An 18,993-nucleotide genomic window follows, 5' to 3' on the forward strand; every position below is an offset into this window, starting at 1 on the left:
CATTTTTGCCCTAAACCTTTCAACTCTTCGGCCTGTTCTCTACGAGTCTGGTCTGGCTGTTACTTGCATCAGTGAAATGCCACCCGTGAGGAAATAACATGGGTAGGCCTCTGGTACTATTTAGTCAGCAACAAATGAATATTTGAAAAGGTTAGCTCTGAAGGCTTAGATAAGGGGGCCACTTTGCACAGTAACTGGTAAGCCTCAGGTTTTGACCATGACATAAACAAAGATTTCACGAGCCTAGTGTCAGTTACCCTGAATGCATGGAAATGCCCCAGTGATCTTGATTCATAGGCTTCCCAATCCTCGAAAGCCTCATCAAAGGAAGGAAAAGCCAGCACTTGCTGTGTTGTTTGTGCCTGCAGTAAGCTTTGAAGATGTGGTTGGAAGGTGTTCTGTAGCAGCTTCTGGTTCTTGTCCTACTGATGAATAAGTTGCATGAGTAGAGCTTCCATTGTAGAGGGCTGCTGGCTCATCAGCATTTTATCATGTTATAACTAGGAATAACACAACAAATATATCACTGTTCTATGGTTTATTGACACAACACTGATATAAATACACACATCAAAAAATGTTTTGCATCACCTTGATTCCGAGAGTTCCGGAACCTGTACAGAAAATTGGAATAGAGATCAACATAAACATCATTTCTGCCCCTTTTATTACTCATGAAAAACACACATTGCGTGTTGTACCACCATACAGTGAGACATTCAGAGGTAATGGTCCAGATTGCTGTACACACCAGTACCTCTAATACCCATTAGCACGTCCTCTTGCACTGATGCATGCCTCTATTCGTCGTGGCATACTATCCACAAGTTCATCAAGGCACTTTTGGTCCAGATTGTCCCACTCCTCAACGACGACTCGGTGTAGATCCATCAGAGCGGTTGGTGGGTCACATTGTCCATAAACAGCCCTTTTAAATCAATCCCAGGCATGTTCGATAGGGTTCATGTCTGGAGAACATGCTGGCCACTCTAGTCAAGCGATGTCATTAGCCTACAGGAAGTCATTCACAAGATGTGCATGATGGGGGCGACACTCATCTGTGAAGAGAACATGTTGCCAATTCTGAGCAGTCCATTCAGCATGTTGTTGGGCCCATCTGCACCATGCTGCATGGTGTCGTGATTACAAAGATGGACCTCGCCATAGAGGTCAGGAGTGAAGTTGCGCATCATGCAGCCTATTGCACACAATTTGAGTCATAACACAATTTCCTATGGCTGCACGAAAACCATTATTCAACATGGTAGCTTTGCTGTCAGGGTTCCTCTGAGCCATAATCCATGGGTAGCGGTGATCCACTGCAGTAGTAGCCCTTGGGCGGCCTGAGCAAGGCATCTCATTGACAGTTCCTGTCTCTCTTTATCTCCTCCATGTCCAAACAACATCGCATTGGTTCACTCTGAGACACCTGGACACTTACCTTCTTGAGAGCCCTTTCTGGCACAAAGTAACAATTTGGACACAATCAAACTATGGTATTGACCATCTAGGCAGGGCTGAACTACAGACAACACGAGCTGTGTACCTCCTTCCTGGTGGAATGACTGGAACTGATCGGCTTTTGGACACCCTCCGTCTAATCGGTGCTGCTTATGCGTGGTTGTTTACATCTTTGGGCGGGTTTAGTGACATCTCTCAACAGTCAAAGGGACTGTGTCTGTGATACAATAGCCACAGCCAGCATCTATCTTCAGGAGTTCGGGAACCAGGATGATGCAAAACTTTTTTTGATGTGTGTAATCCTGTTACCAAGTGCCAAGTTGTAGATGAACACTTTATGGAAAGCTCATGGTGGTTGTACCAATGTCCAGAAAGTGCAAGTGAAGTGCAGAATTTGGGTGGAAATCACAAGTCCATTGACATACTAAGTCTAGTAGACATTGAAGTCCAAGTTACAGTATAACATTCGGATTCCAAGGCCAGGACGCAGTCAAATCAACATCATACAGCAGGTCCACCGCAGCATAGCGCTTCTGAGTTGTGAAGTAGAAATACAACATGATGAGAACTGGCTTGTAGACATCAGGAATGATGTTAAATAAGGCCCCATAGTTAATGGAGCTGGGTTGTTGTATATTCTGGGTGGCCAATCGCTGTGTTTTGAGGTGCAGGCGCTTGAAGGCACCATGCGATGTTAGCAGGGGGCCACGCACAGATGAGTGCATCAACAATGTATTTCTCGGCCATGCATAATGGAGTGCACTGCTGCTTGGCATGAAGATTTAATAGTAGTGGACACCCCATTTTCCTTATTATACATGTCCTTTAAGTCCTCTTCTGTTGAATAACTTGCCTTATTTTTAAACCATTCCTCTAATTCTAACTTAAACTTATTTAGAATAAGTATTTTTACTGATTGTGACACTTGACAATAGAAGTATCTGACTTTTGCTGGAATGGGGCAGTGGAGTAACTCAGTGATGTCAGATAAAAGTTTTTGCCAGAGTGGGATTCAAACCCAGATTTCCTGCTTTAGGCCACACACTAAAGGGAAATGTCCTTTGTCTATTATTCCTTTTTGCTCACAGCACTACTGTATTCCTATGAGTGGTCAGACATAATTGTGCATCTGCACTGAAAGATCATTATGCTATTAGGTGCATATAAATAAGTGTGGTGTCTGTTCCTTCAGACTTCCATGCATGGACAGGGGCACTTCTCTGTAGTGTGTGGTACATGGAGATTTGGGTTGGATGGGACACATGCTCCGATAGCCAAAGTGTTTAAGGGAACCGCTCGTGTAAAATGGTCTTAAGTCTTATGTGTTTGCAATTATTATGTGCCTTTGGTAGACTTTAAAATGGTACGCCTAGCATGCAGTTGTTTCTGGAACTATGCAAATGTCAATTTATTCTCAGAGTAAATTTCTGTATATTTCCTTAGACATATATTAAGCACTTATACATATAGAGACTTGAAACTGTCATTATATTGAGTTGATTGAAATGTTTTTTACACGATTCTCTAGGACCCAACCCTTGAATACATCTGATTGCTTTGTCTGTCATAAGAATACACAGTTTGTACCTGATAAATTTCTCCATTATAGAACCCCATACTGCAGCTGTGACTGAAAAAACACATAGCAACAAATAGCTAATAAATTTATAGTGCTAGAATTTCTTAGTTTATAAAGTAGATAAATCACACATGTAAGTTTACCTGTAACGCTCATCTCATGAGAGTCTGGTCTATTATGAGGTTCAGCAGTTTGACACTTTAATTCCCTTCCTTTCATGCCCCTAGACTAAAATAAATTTCTTTTGTTTTTGTTTTATTTACACTTATCTGATAAGCTTTATACCAGTGGCTGCTTTCTTCGAATAGTTCCGTACTTTTGTCTATTACTATCTGCATATCATACCATAAGCATATAGGACATTTTTGCAAGCCACATAGTTTGAGAAGTCATTAACATCAACATTGCACAGAAATGGTCCAAGAGCATAGTATTGTGGGATTCCTCTCTTTATCTTCATTAGTTTTGACCTAAAACCCAACTTAATTTAGTGGTTTATCTACAGTATCATAGGTGTTTTTTTTTTTTTTCAATAATCTCATGTGATACAGAATCAAAAGCTGCACTAAGTCTATGAATGCGGCACAGGTGCCAGTTCCCTTTTCATAACCATTGTGAATTGCAGTTAACAGGCTTTAAATAGCTTTTATAGTTAATTGGTGTAGTCTAAATTCAAACCAGTTGTCATTCAGTAGGTTGTTATTCTCAAAATACATCTGAATACGTATATGTATGTACTGGACACTTCGAGAACGTATTTCCACAAAAGTGAATTATCATTTGGTGCTCCCCTGCTCCTCTATTTTTCCCTTGTACACTTTCTCCATTGTCAGTTTTCCCTACTAACTGTGACACACACTGTATGCAAATCCTGCACTTGAGCACACCCCAAGTGTCTGCTGCTAATTGTATGTCCTATGAAGAAATCTTAAGGTACTCCTTTCAGTTTGGAGCCCTAGTTTGGAGTCTCTAACACAGGTTACAGACATTTTGTTTATGGCACCTTGGGAATACACATCTGAACACAGTATTCCGTTTCCTAAATGAATTCCGAGCCATTTTACCCTCCTATTTAGTTCTTTAAGTGCCCATTGACTTGATGTTTTCATTTATCTGAGTAGTATAAATTGACTAACCATTACAATAACTTCTTCATTAAATGTTACTGTCTTGCTATCAGTGTACTGATTGTGCATTATTCTGGTTGTACTGTAATTAATCTTCAGCCCTTCTGACATACTTGCTCTGTTCAATTCCTTTTCCTTTGCTGAAGTTGTTCTGGATTTCAAACAAGTAAAAGAAAGATCTACACACTGAAGGTCATTCAGAGAAGATCAATTTTTGTTCATTCATTATTCATCCCAGCTTATTGATTAGGATTCCTTTTCCAAAATAGCAGAAACTAGATTTGAAATGAATTCACCTTACCTAACTCCTTTCTCATTCCTCTTTACTCTCTTGACGTAATTGAATGGAAGCTGTACCTTATTCTAACATACTCTCCAAGAAAAGGGGTAGGTGGGTTCTATCCTTTGGTTCTCAAATGGTGTGAGCACAGATTTTATTGTAACAGAGTCAAATGCTTTCTCGCAGTCTATAAAATGGAAGCTGATATTTGCTACTCTCTCTGTAATTTTGCTGACTACCTGTAGATATACCCACGCTACAGTCAGCTTGTTTCTCTTCCATCACTAAAGTCTGAAGGATTTTACCAGACAATAAGTAATTATTTTTGTAAAAATCTTATTTTATGTACAAAGGACTAATGCACTTGTAGTTCTTTACATCTTCCCAGCTCCCTTTCTTATGAAGTATAATAATTAAAGAATTGTTCCAACTGTTAGGTATCATCTCCTTGTGCAAATATAATGAGAACAACTGTGTGAATTTTGCTTCACCTTTCACTTGATTCTGTCATTTCTTTTATTATTCCATCATTCCCATTGATCTCTTTCTGTACAACTAACTGCTACTTCTTCTGGTAGAACTTCAACAGTGCGCCCAGTCTCACACTATAATCTTTGTGTTCATTTCCTTACGTGTACTATATAGAAAACGGTACCTTCAGTATGGTCTCCCATTTTGTTATAACAGTATGGCACATCTGATATCTTCTTTGTCACTTACCTTGTGTTTCCTGAAATTATGTTTCCTTTGTTCCTCTTTGCTTTTGCAACATATCTGTTTCCAGTTTAATATTTGTCAAAGCTGCATTTCTCATATTTAGCTCTTTAGTTTCACCGTTCTCTAGAGCCCGAAATGCCCTTGTTAATTGTAATTGGCTTCAATGCTGTTGTGGTGCACTAATAGCTGAATAGCATTTGAGTGTTATAACTATAAGAGCAACACTGTTTTGAAAGAAAAAGTTGTTCTGCCAATTATATTCATCACTTTTTTATATTATAATAGATTTGACTTATTATGGAAAGGGTAGTTGCTCTTCACCATATAGTGTAGATGCTGAGTAGCAGATAGCCACAACAAAAAGACTATCTTCCTGTTGTGTTTCTATGACCTAGTATCTCCGCTATGTTAGTTTGTTAAAAGTCATGCACTTCAGAACAGTTTACAGAATACGCATGTAGATTTTTTCAACATCTATGTGAGAGAATTTACAACCAATACCTGTCTTCATGAATCAAAATTTTTAGTACTGCTGGTAGACACATATAAAAGTCCACAAACTATTCTGGCTTATGAAAATATTAGTTTCCTCCACAGAAAGAAGTAGGTATAGTTTGGAGAAGGTTAAAAATCAAGGACAAGTCACTCAGACCCCAACCCAGCCCTCTCTCCTCTCCAAGGAAGGAACTATAGTTCTGAACACCATGGTAGTTTCATATACTTATATCAGTGTTTATTAGCAGTATCAAAAGTTTTGCATCTTGGAGGTAAGTAATGACCAGAAATTCGGTGTCATCATTTTATAGTTTTCTCAGGTGAATTTTCCTTTTGATACAGTTCTTTAAAAGTCAACATTTCCACTAACCATTGTATGTATTTTCCTTTTTTTCAGAATGCTGGAGCAAACTTTTACATAGTTGGCAGAGATCCAGCTGGCATGCCTCACCCAGAGCGTGAAAAGGGAGACCTGTACGATGCAACACATGGAGCTCGTGTGCTGCGTATGGCTCCTGGGCTGTCTGCACTTGAAATAATACCTTTCAGAGTAGCTGCATATGACAAGAAAGCTGGACGCATGGCATTCTTTGAACCTCAGCGTAAAGAGGACTTTGAGTTCATATCAGGAACAAAGATGAGAGGTAAATGATATCCAGTTTAAGTATTAAGAGTATCAGCTTTTTTATTGCCTCACCCCTTTTTTCTATATTGTTTGTTGTTCCATTTAGCAAGTGTCACCACTAATCTAAATGTTTTGTGTTTGATTACAAACCTAGTGTTTGATTCCTGGTCAGTGATATATGTTTATGGCACTTACACAGGCAGGGAGGAAATTTATCAACTCAGCATTGAAAGACTGTATCTTAGATGAAAAGATGCACTTATTTATTAGCATGGTCTCATATAGGTCATTTCACCATGGAGTAGACTCCATCTCTGAAATTTGATTTTGATTGAGTCATTATCTGAATGCTGCCTCACCAGTAGCTGTGTGATTAAACATGGACATGCACTTTCTGTTAAAGTAATTTCATATTTTGCATATGTAGCTGACTATGTTAGGCAGTCTAATAAAAGGAAAAATTATGCCACTTAACCCTCCTACTACTACTACTAGAATTTTTTTGTTACACTGAGTACTGCTGGGGATATATTGGCAGAATTTTATTTATTTTAATGAACTGACATAAAAGCATACATTACTGATTGAAACCTGGTGAACTACGTGCATAAGCACTTACAGGTCTTGTCTTAATCTTTGATCTCATAGATGCTTACATTTAAAACAAAGCAACTCTTTACATTTAAAACAAAGAATCTCTGAATGTTGTTTACAGACAAAAGAAAGCATCTTATGCACGTTTATGAATGTTTCCTATCCACTGAATATTCGTGTGGGGAGCACTGTCCATGTTTTGCCCCTTTGTGCACTTCTGCTGAAGGAGGAGGACAAGGAAGAGAAGTTTTGCTGTGCCGACTTCTGTTTTTCTGTACTAGACTTTTTCACAGTTCCAGAAGAAATTCTCTTCTTCTGTAATTGGCTTTTCTTACTCCAGTCAGGATTTAAGTCCAGCCAAATTATGAAAATATTTAGGGCCCTACTATACAAAATATTATAAAAAATAACCATGGTTCATCTTCTTGTCATACATTTTGTGGTGTAGGTCCTGACTAACTTGATTTAATTGCGTTATAATCTAGAATTATAATAGGCTTTGCTACATCACTGTCACCTATTTCCTCTCTGAAATGCATAATACTGAGCAATGTCACTATCTTACCCTTTTTTGGGCAATAGGAGACAATTGTGGCTGATGCCTGGATTCCAAAAAGACATGGAGTTGCAGTTTTTCCCCTTGCTTCTATAAATTCTGCAGGTAGTTCATGATGACTTTTTCTTAGCATTCCTAGCAGAGTCATTTATTTTGATTCTAGTTCCTTTACCAATTCCAAACTTGTAAAGAAATTATCTGTTGTGATATTTCTATCACTCGGGATAAATGTCCTGTCAATTCTAACACTACTCTTTTTCCCTGATTTATTTCTCTAGGCTGGCCTTCACCTTTCCTGTGTACACCTGCACTTATGTGACATAGTAATTAGTGCTGTCACATGCAGCCCATATCTTTATACCATACTTTCCAGGTTTTGAGGGGATGTACTGGCGAAACGGACACCTACTCCTAAAAGTTGCCAGTTGTTCATCAACTGTAATATTCTTATGTGGTTCATATGCATCATATAATGTGCTTACCCACTGTTCAAATAAATCCCTTATAGGAGCCAATTTATCAGGGCTATGATTCTGTTGCTGGTGCTGAGCACCATCAAACCGAATACAGCGTTATATTTCTGTAAAGCGGTTCCTAGACATTTAACTATTGAAAATAGGTCAGCCATGTTCTTTGTTTCATAAATTCACTATGCCCTCATTGTTACCTATGTACACTCCTGCAAGAATAAGCAGGCCAAGAAAGCATTCAAATTCTTCTCTATAAATATCTGTCCATTTGTTACTGAAAAGTAATGCTACCTTCTTTGTTGGTCCACTTCAGAATTATCTGGCAATTGCTGGACTTCATAAATAATTCAAATGCTGACTGCACAGTATTTATGTTCCTTACAGTACACCTCATGGCACTTGGAGCCATCTTCAGTATATTTTGTGCTGGCTGTCTCCCATGTAATCTAACAGGATTTTCCCCCATGTTTCATTTACATTTCTTGACCTGAAAAAAATGAGATTATTATTTCGCATATATACTTACATATTATTATTAGTAGTAGTACTACCATTAAAGTTTTTGCAGACCTATGATAGATTATGTGTATTCACTTGAAAACATTCTGATCTGAGATGCCAGCAACTTCAGGAAGTAGAGTTTCCAAATCTTCATCTTCATCAGAATCTTCAGTTGATTTTAACCTCCAGAAATCATAGCATAAATTTCTTCATCATCATCATCAGATGGTATATCTCCTAATTCCTCTTCTTCATTGAAAATTGCTTGTATTTCAGCACTACTCAAATGTTTTCTAGTCATAATGTAGTTCATGCACATACTGAGGCAAAACACTAGCAACAACTGAGGCAATACACAACAACAGCTGATGCAAGAAATGGCAACAATGGGTATCAATAATAAGTGGGAAATGTTAGTTATGTTGTTTTGGGTGTTTCGTCTAACATCTGTTCAACGTAACATTTGCCGTACTGTTTTCATAATGTTACATTCAAGAAACAAAACAAAAGTTTTAGATTGGGGTCTTGCTGATCCCAGTTGTACTCAATGCATAGCTGATGAATAAATTTTAATATGTTGTAAATGTAAAACTGAACAATGTCATTGCATACAAGCATCTTAGAGAGACAAAGTCAAATTTTGAAAATAATTGTTTTGAAAACAAGGGAGATATTTTATTTCAAAGTGTGCTTATGGGGTCATATTGACCCCAGTTGTACTAGGAGGGTTAATAACTGTAGAAGGTCTACTAAACATTATAACTTATTTCAGTACATACAGTTGTGATCACATTAAAGTTGTTTATTTTTTGATGATCAGTTTTGATCTTCTCAGAGATCATCTTCAGGTCTTACATTCCTTGTTGACCGTAAGAACTACTGGCATGGAGTAGGTCCATCTGTGCAGGCATGGAGAACACTGCTGTTCCTATGATCAACAAGGAGTGTAAGATCTGAAGATGATCTCTGAGAAGATCAAGATCAAACATCTAAAAATAGAAATAAACAACTTAAATGTGATCACAACTGTGTTTACTGAAGTAAGTTATAATATTATAAAGTTGCCGTTTTCTCTATAACAATGTTCCAAAAATTTTTGTCTGCTAAGTATGGCGAATAAAGCAGATGTTCTGACAGTTTTTACTTCATATTCCTCAATTTCCCATTTGTCAAAACACTTTTGAATACAGTTACGTTGTCCTGATGAATGGTGACATACTTCCTTTTCTTTTTGCAATCCACACCTCTTCTTACAATTATTTTTTTTTCCGGCTATTGCATTGAAAAGAAGTGTGCAACATTTGTCAGTTATTGTTTGTTCCTTTTGCATTGTTACCAATAAGATGAATTAATTTTGCAGTTCAGATAGCACTAACTATAGACATAACCATCCTGGCACATCTACTTTGAATTTCTCATCAGATAGTCCTACATTGTGCTTTTTACTTACGTCTGCATCTGTTATTGCAAGGGAAGTATGCTCACATTTAATTACAGTTATCATGTTTCATAACTGTTGAACTTGAATGAACCGAGTTGTAAATTTTACTAACTTTGGATTACAGACTTTTAAGAGTTGCAGAGGGGCTAAGTAGATAAACTTCTAATAAGGTGACCATATCCAGAAATCTCGTGTTTGCGTGTAAAATAAGTTTGAAGATTGGATCAATCTCAAATTTCTGGCTTCACAATAAGCACGCAGGGGGACAATGTGTTGGGAATGGACGACTGTGTAGATTATCTTCAACCAGAAAGATTCCCAATAATGAGTAATGAAATGATATTTATTAAATATGAAGAAATACTCTACTTAAATTGTGCTTCTACTTGTGAAATGTCCATCACAATTAGACATTTGAAATTATTACAAGTTCTCTAAAATATTAAAGTCCTGTCACTGTGCCTCTTGGTGATGCCTACATAGACTCCAGAGCTGGCATAAGATGCCTATGGACACTTAAGTCTCGGAGATGATGTACCATCACCACACAATGAGCTCAGACCTGTGTGTTCCACAGGGGCCCATGGCATGGGCAGTCTAACCGCTTTGGATGACAGTGTAAGAGCAAAGTAAATATACTAACTTCCACTTCTTGTACGAGATGACTTACTTGACATGCTCAGCTGACCTTCCTTGCTGGCTAGCCTGCTGCTGCAAATTCTCTTTCACTTCTTCTCCGAAGTATGCTGCTAGGTACAGGAATCTCTTAAGACTCTTTCTACTTATAAAAATAAGTAGACATACGAAGTTTCATTTGCTTCAACTAACAATGTATATTTGAACTTCAGACATATTACAAATCCCACTCTTCACATAAATATATACTGTTTAGTAAGTCTTTCATGTCTCCAAACTTTAGAAACAAACTGATTTACATATAAGAGAAAGTTGGCTTAAACACCATGTCCAGTCTCAACATGAATCGGATACATGTCTTCCCTTGGTTGGCTCTGAGCGCTATGGGACTTAACATCTCAGGTCATCAGTCCCCTAGAACTTAGAACTACTTAAACCTAACTAACCTAGGACATCACACACATCCATGCCCGAGGCAGGATTCGAACCTGCGACCGTAGCGGTCGCGCGGTTCCAGACTGAAGCACCTAGAACCGCTCGGCCACCAGCGGCCGGCTGTCTTCCCTTCAACAAGGCTAAGACAAGAGTTTTTCTCAAGAGTACCTTCTCAACTGTTCTCGTTATTATAACAATGATCACTGACAGAATTAGCACAGAATAACATACAAGCTCCATGGTTCTTCTGTACACTTCCACTAAAACTTCCATGAATCGTCCGACAAGTACTTGTCATTGCCGTTTGACTGCCGCGTCTACATTCTGCTCCTGACTGAATCTCAAACCTGCACACACAAACATGTGACACACAGTAGATAGGATTCTGTCATCCCACACTCACTTCTGAAATACTGTGTGTTCGAGATGGTAAAAGGCTGAGCAGTTGTAGAATTTACAAAGAAATTCTCAAAACACTACAGCAGTGTTTTGAATACTCATCGTCAGCTTCTCTTCTAAATGATGAACGGTGTGACCTTGAAAATTGAGAATGTGGCACGTCTGTGGAGCACCACAACCAATCCTGCTAGTAGTGAATGTACCAGTTTCTTGCAGATGATTTTGTACGTGATATCATAACTACAACAGGGGTTGATGATGACACCTTCTTTTCAGTTTTTAAGCTTACTGTGAATCAGGAGATTTGAAAGTGATCTGATCTTCAAACTTGTCTTATATACAAACGGTAGATTTCTGGGCATGGGTTTCTTGTCGGAACTTTTATCTATTAAGTCCCCTTTACAATCCCTACAAGCATGTAATAGGAATTGTGAAACACCCTATGTAAACAAAAGTATTCTGCAGATTGATATAGTTCTGTTCAAACACGTAACACATAAATTTAAATACAATTTCACACATTGCATTGTACTCTAAATGTAAAAGAGTTATCTACAAATTATGGGAAAATAGTTATTTTAGCATGTAACAATTCACTATTGCATTGACACTATTCTTGACTTATTGAAGGTGTCCATAAATGATGTTATTACAATTTTAAATCATTCACATTCACTATAGAATTCTGAGGTTGTATCTTTCTTGATTTTCTGAGCCAAGCAAATTTTTTGTTTTTGCAGTTTGAAATAAAAATAAATCAACACATATCCTGTAAATTTTCTTCATTTATTTCTGCCAAACAAAGTTGCAACTTGTCATCTCCATCGCAAAGCAAAAGTCAACAGTTCTCCTATTACTGCTACTGCTTTGACCTAACATTGACCTCATGTAAAATTCTTACAGTATGTGCAATTTACAGTACTGTTGTTTTAATGTCTTTCTCTTAATTTACAAATGATGATAATGATGTTTGGCTTGTGGGGCACTCAACTTGCACTGTCATCAGCACACATACAAATTCCCAATCTTTACACAGTCCAATCTAATCATTTTCATGAATGATGATGCAGTGATGAGGACAATACAAACACCCATTCCCCAGGCAGAGAAAATCCCCAACCACGTCGGGAATCGAACCCAGGACCTCGTGATCCAGATGTAGCAATGCTGACCAATAGACCACGAGCTGTGGACTAATTTACACTGTACTACTATTTGTGCATCTCAGTCTATTATATTACAAGATCAAGTTGACAACATATGTTACTGTGCTCACCATAGTATATGTAATCATTACTAGCCCTATAAAGAAAAACGAAGATCTGAAAACCTGGAATACATCATTACTTTTCATGTACCTGTCCACTATACGTTCTGTCATCTTAATGAGTGGTAGTTTGTCCACTTTTTCATTATTTACATTCCACTCAGAATTGCCCTGATCACTGTAAATTCATTTTTATGTTTTGCATTTTTATGTTCCTACTTGATATCATCTGGGTGGGGACCAGAGCCTTGGTAAATTCAAGAAGCAACATCATTCTCACCAAGCTGTTAGTTTTAATGAGTATTTTTGTTGTGAATTGGCAGGAGCCAATTCACGGAGTTTTGAGGAAGCCGAAAGGCACGCGATTAAGCTCACGCAGGCTGGCGTGAGGTAGGCTTCACAATATTAATTATCAAATGCTATGGCGCCTTGCTAGGTCGTAGCAAATGACGTAGCTGAAGGCTATGCTAACTATCGTCTCAGCAAATGAGAGCGTATTTGTCAATGTAGCATCGCTAGCAAAGTCGGCTGTCCAACTGGGCGAGTGCTAGTACGTCTCACTCGACCTGCCGTGTGGCGGCGCTCGGTCTGCCATCACTGACAGTGGCGACACGCGGGTCCGTCGTATACTAGCGGACCGCGGCCGATTTAAAAGCTACCACCTAGCAAGTGTGGTGTCTGGCGGTGACACCATAATTTTATTAAGTCCACATCTACATCTACAACTATGCTCTGCAAACCACCAAGAGATGCACAGCAGAGACTATGTCCCATTGTATCAGTTATTAAGGTTTCTTCCTGTTCCATTTACTTATGGAGTGCAGGAAGAATGATTGATTGAATGCCTCTGTGTGTGCAGTAATTGTTCTAATCTTATTCTCGCGATCCCTATGTGAGTGATACATAGGGGATTATAGTATATTTCTAAAGTCACCATTTACAGCTTATTCTTGAAACTTTGTCAATAGACTTTCTTGGGGTAGTTTATCTTCAAGAGTCTTCCAGTTCATTTTCTTAGTTTCCCTGTGACACTCTCCCATGGATTAAACAAACATGCGACCATTCATGCTACCCTTCTCCATATGCATTCAATATCCCCTGTTAGTCCTATTTGGTAAATATCCAATACACTTGAGCAATGTTGTATTGTGGGTCACACAAATGATTTAGCAATGTTCTAGGGTGGGTCACACAAATGATTTGTAAGCAATGTCCTTTGTAGAGTGATTGCTCTTCCCCAATAAACTGAAGTCTGCCACCTCCGTTATCCACGACTGAGCCTATGTGTTCATTCCATTTTGCATCCCTACAGAGTGTTACACCCACGTGTTTGTATGAGGTGGCCAAATCCAACAGTGAGTCATTGATATTATAGTTACAGGACATTATGTTTTTTCGTTTTGTGAATTGCACAATTTTACATTTCTGAACATTTAAATCAAACTGCCAATCTCTGCATCATTTTGAAATCCTTCCAAGATCTGGCTGAATATTTAAGCAGCTTCTCTGATGTAATACTTCATCATAGATAACTGCATCCTTTCAAGATCTGGCTGAATATTTATGCAGCTTCTCTGATGTAATACTTCATCATAGATAACTGCATCATCTGCAAAAAGCTTGATGTTACCATTAATATTGTCTGCAAGGTCATTAATACACAGTGTCTGCCAGAAAAATGTATACACACTTTAAGGAACGAAAAGTATTACTTATGTGTTTATTTTACATTTAATAATTGATCACACATGTTTTACAACCTTCAATTTAGCACATGGTTAATTTAAATGTTTAAAATGTTCACCGGTGGTGGCTATACACATAAAAGAACAACAAGAGGTCATAATCTCCTGGCGAAGTTCCTCCAGCAAGTGTGGCTTACATCAATGGACATTCTCTTTCACAGTTCCCCGCAAGTAAAAGCTGATAGGTGTAAGATCTGGTGACTGTGGAGGAAACTCAATGGGCCCTCTTTGTCCAATCCAATGCCCCGGAAAACTGTCACCCAGGAAAACTCGTACAGCTAGGTGGTAGTGTTGATGGTGCCCCATCCTGTTGGTAGAAGACCTCTTCATCAGCTCCATAAAGTACACATATATCTGGCAAAACTGATGTGTGTAACATTTCCAGGTATACTTCTCTAGTGACAGTAGCATCAAAGGAAAAGGATCCTACTAAGCTCCTAGACGATAGTCCACACCACACTTGAACCCCTGATAGACTGACCACTTTATCCACATAAACATGTGGATTTAGCAGTGCCCAGTACACACTGTTATGCTGATTCACAGTTCCATTAAGTTTAAATTGTGCCTCGTCACTCCACACTACCTTTGTCACAAATTGTTCATCATTGGTTACCATTTGCTCATACCATTTGCAAAATTACATTCAGTGATGAGGATCATCATCATTAATCGTGTGCAATAATCATGGAATGTAAACTTTCCACTTTGCAGCTTTCAGAATTCTTCATACACTTGTACTAACCCCCATTTCACGTGCTCATTGCATAGCAGACTTTTGAGGAGAATTAATAAACGTTTCCAAAACAAGAGCCAATGAAGCAGGACTTGTAGCTGTACGCTGTCTTCCTGATCTTCCTTTGTGAATATCACAAATCATTCCATGCAATTCAAACTTGTCAATGATGCGCTTAATTGTTAGGCGGGTTGGCGGTTCTGTTTCAAACTCCCACCTCCACTGGCATTGCACTTCAATGGCATTATCAAACCTGAAAAACCACTTCCCAATAATTTTTCTTGCTCTAATGTCAAGCATGCTCCAGCCATTTTGTTTTCTCAATACCAAGATGAAAGTACTAATATCTGTTGAGCCAAAGACCATTCAACAACACACTCTTAATTGAAATCGAACGACAATATTGATATCTCGATAGAGCCTGACAAAGATTGTATACATTGTTCTGGCAGAGTCTGTACAACATGAACACCAAGGGACCCAACACACTTCCCTGGGGTACACATTAAGTTATTTCTACATGTGACAATGACTCTCCATCCACGATAACATGCTGTTTCATCCCTACCAAAACGTCCTCAATACAGTCACAAATTTCACTTGATACCCTATATAAGCAAACTTTTGACAATAAGTGTAGATGTCATACTGAGTCCAATGTTTTTTCGAAATCAAGAAATACTGCAACTATCTGATTGCCTTGATCCAAAGTTTTCAGTATGTCATGTGAGAAAAGAAACGCAAGTTGGGTTTCACTTTATCAATGTTTTTGGAAACAATGCTGGCTGGCATTGAAAAGATCATTTGTTCAAAATACCTCATTATGTTTGAGCTCAGAATATGTTCTAAGATTCCACAAAAAAGTGATGTAAAGGATATTGGACAGAAGTTTTATGGATCATTTCTACTACCCTTCTTGTAGATGGGTGTTACCTGTGATTTCTTCCAAAGACTAGCCTCAGGTTTTTAAGGGATATATGATATATTGTAATAATCAGATGGGCTAACTCAGCCACAAATGCAATATAGAATCTGATAGGGATTTCATCATGTCCTGGTGCTTTGTTCAGTCTGAATGATTTCAGCTGTTTCTCAACACTGCTGACACTAATACTTATTTCATTCATCTTTCCAGTGGCACGAGGATTAAACCTGGGCAATTCTCCTGGGTTTTCATCTGTAAAGAAACATTTGAAAACCAAGTTAAGCATTTCAGCTTTTGTTTTGTTACCTTCAGTTTCAGCTACTGTCTTATTCACTAGGGACTGCACACTACCTTTGGTGACCCTAACGGCCTTTACATATGACCAGAATTTCATTGGGTTCTGAAAGATCATTTGACATTATTCTGCTATGGTAGACACTGAAGGCATTACACATTGCTCTCTTGACAGCCCAAACATGTTTCATTCAGCATCTCTCAATCTATAGCCCTATGCTTTGTTTTACACCTATTATGCAATAATCTCCACTTCTTTAGAAATTTACTTACAGTGACTGTATACCGTGGAGGTTCCCTCCCATTATGGACTGTACTATTGGGTACATATCTATCCAGTGTCAACTATTCTTTTAAACTTGAGCCACAGCTCCTCTACGTGCTTTTTCCCTGTGCTGAAAGTTTCAAGTTCCTCATTGACATATGATACTATTGCTTTTTTATCTAGCTTACTGAACATAGAGGGAGACTAAGAGATGAATACACTAAGCAGATTCAGAAGGATATAGGTTGCAGTAAGTACTGGGGGATGAAGAAGCTTGCACAGGATAGAGTAGCATGGAGAGGTGCATCAAACCAGTCTCAGGACTAAAGACCACAACAACAACAACAACATACTGAACATATTTATATGCTTGGCTTAGTTGTCCTTCGTACTTTGGTAATCATTGTAGCCACAACTGCATCATGGTCACTGATACCACTTTCGAAGTGGACATGCTCAAAGAGATCAGGTCTGTTTGTTGCATTAGATCCAATATGTTTCCATAATGGAGTCCCAAATTTTCTGTTCTAGCTAGGTTTCAGAGAAGGCATTTGAGTGTGTGCTCATTTTCAAGGAGACCTACAAATATATAACATTATAATACATTTACAGTGAATGGCAGTAAAAAAGACATAAAAGGGTCTACATCCAATTTGGTGTTAGATACTTTTGACTTCCATGTAGTTATGATTTGAAATTATGTTTTTAGCTGTAAGTGAAAATGAGTGCTTGTTTGAGATTGGCCATAACGCTTCATAATGTATTCATTTAAAATAACTGGCTAATGAGAATGATGATGTTCTTTGTATCTTATCTAATTTGTTCTTTGCTTTTGTCTACCTTTATTCTTTCCAGCACCATCTGTATTTATCTCAACTACATTTCTGTTTTCAGTCTCTGCATATCTTCATGCATTTTTAGCTCTTCCTTTGGTGCTTTTTAACTTCTCATATTTGCAGATCTGTTCTTTTGCTGGCATGTCATTTTTCACTTTTCTCTCATCCTGTGTGGTACAGATACATTTTTTCTGTCGTTACAGGTTTGGCTCGTTCTGGACAGCTTCCACCGGATGGGTTTATGGCCCCAAAAGCATGGAAAGTTTTGTCAGGATATTACCAGTCACTTCAGAACAAGTAATGGGTGTTCTGTTGTGCAGAACTGTAGCTGTTGCTTGAAGAAAGAATTAGTGCTTCAATTCTAAATTAAGTACTTGAGCTACAGTATTACTGTGATAGTACAATGCTGGCTGTTTCAGTCAGCTGCAAAAATATATGACTAAGGATCTTTTGCATTCAGAAACATTGTGGAAACCACATGTATGTAAATATTGTTAACTGGAGTAGAGCCCTAATATTCCCCTAAAGTTACAAACATCTTACAATGACTGCACATTATTATTATTTAATGTTAAATGTAAAAAGAGCATTCCAAACACATGTGTTTCTGCAAGTAAGATATTCACTGTATCTTAAAATGAAAATATGCATTTCACCTTTAACTGTAACATTACCAATTTTAAGTTACTTGGTAAGTATGTTACTTGTCAAGTCTGTATTTCAAAACAAGTTGCATTTAGCTGTAAAGCTCACAGAACAATTGCTATTCATTGAGTGACTGTGGGATGTTGCTGCTGCATTGTTTCATGTACCTGAAAGGATATGAAATACTGAGGTAAGAGAAGAAAAGGGCAGGCTATGTATCTGGGACAGATAACCTCAATATCTGGGACAGATAACCTCAATATCTATGAGTGGTTCGCGCTGATTCTCAGAAGATTTTCTTTTCTGTGAAGCATTACAGTATATCTTCACACTGCTGCTGAAGGGAAGAAGGGGGCACATATACTCACCAGATTTTTATTGTACATTCCAAAGAGCTGTATCATATGATATCTGTTAGTTAAGAAAAATTAACTTTGCACTTCTCAGCTTATATGTCTGTACAATTGCATTTGCCATGAAGGAAGGATGACATCTGTATTAACAAAGTGAATTATGGTGCTATGTGCTGTTTGTATATTTTATGTAATTTTTAAACCTCCCCACTGCGTGCAATACATGCCATTTCAAATTAAATTATGACTTATGTTATATTTGTTATTTCAGAATACATGTTATTGTCAAAAATGGTGTAGTGCCTTTTACAAAAATATTATCAATAAAAGAATTTATAGAAATCTGTTAATTTTTTTCTAATGTTCTGTTGCTGCAGAGGACATATGTGACCATCAACTTTCAGAGAAAATACATGTGCCTCCTAGTTGAATCCAGTAGACTGTATAAACATACTGACCTGAATACCACATATGATATTCTAAAGGTGCTGAATTACTTTCAATCCATCAAAAGAAATGAACACTTAATCTATCTACCCTGTGTGACAATAAATGATCATATAGTGTGAAAGGATAAAAAGGAACAGTTGTCATGGAATAAGGGAAGGGTA

General features: G+C 38.0%; 1 protein-coding gene across 8 annotated transcripts in view; it reads left to right on the top strand.

The window, feature by feature from the left end:
- Window positions 1-18,724, top strand: part of LOC126101564 (bifunctional 3'-phosphoadenosine 5'-phosphosulfate synthase) — a 375,366-nt gene extending 356,642 nt beyond the window's left edge. For all 8 annotated transcript variants that reach the window (XM_049912203.1, XM_049912204.1, XM_049912206.1 and 5 more), the window contains 2 exons: window positions 6,057-6,303; window positions 17,588-18,724. In XM_049912203.1, coding sequence (XP_049768160.1) covers window positions 6,057-6,303; window positions 17,588-17,685 — 345 coding nt within the window. In that variant the 3' untranslated portion in view covers window positions 17,686-18,724. The remainder of the gene's footprint in view (window positions 1-6,056; window positions 6,304-17,587) is intronic.
- Window positions 18,725-18,993: the final 269 nt, after the last annotated feature.

The sequence above is a fragment of the Schistocerca cancellata genome, chromosome 9 (genome assembly GCF_023864275.1).
Source record: "Schistocerca cancellata isolate TAMUIC-IGC-003103 chromosome 9, iqSchCanc2.1, whole genome shotgun sequence".
NCBI classification, from domain to species: domain Eukaryota; kingdom Metazoa; phylum Arthropoda; class Insecta; order Orthoptera; family Acrididae; genus Schistocerca; species Schistocerca cancellata.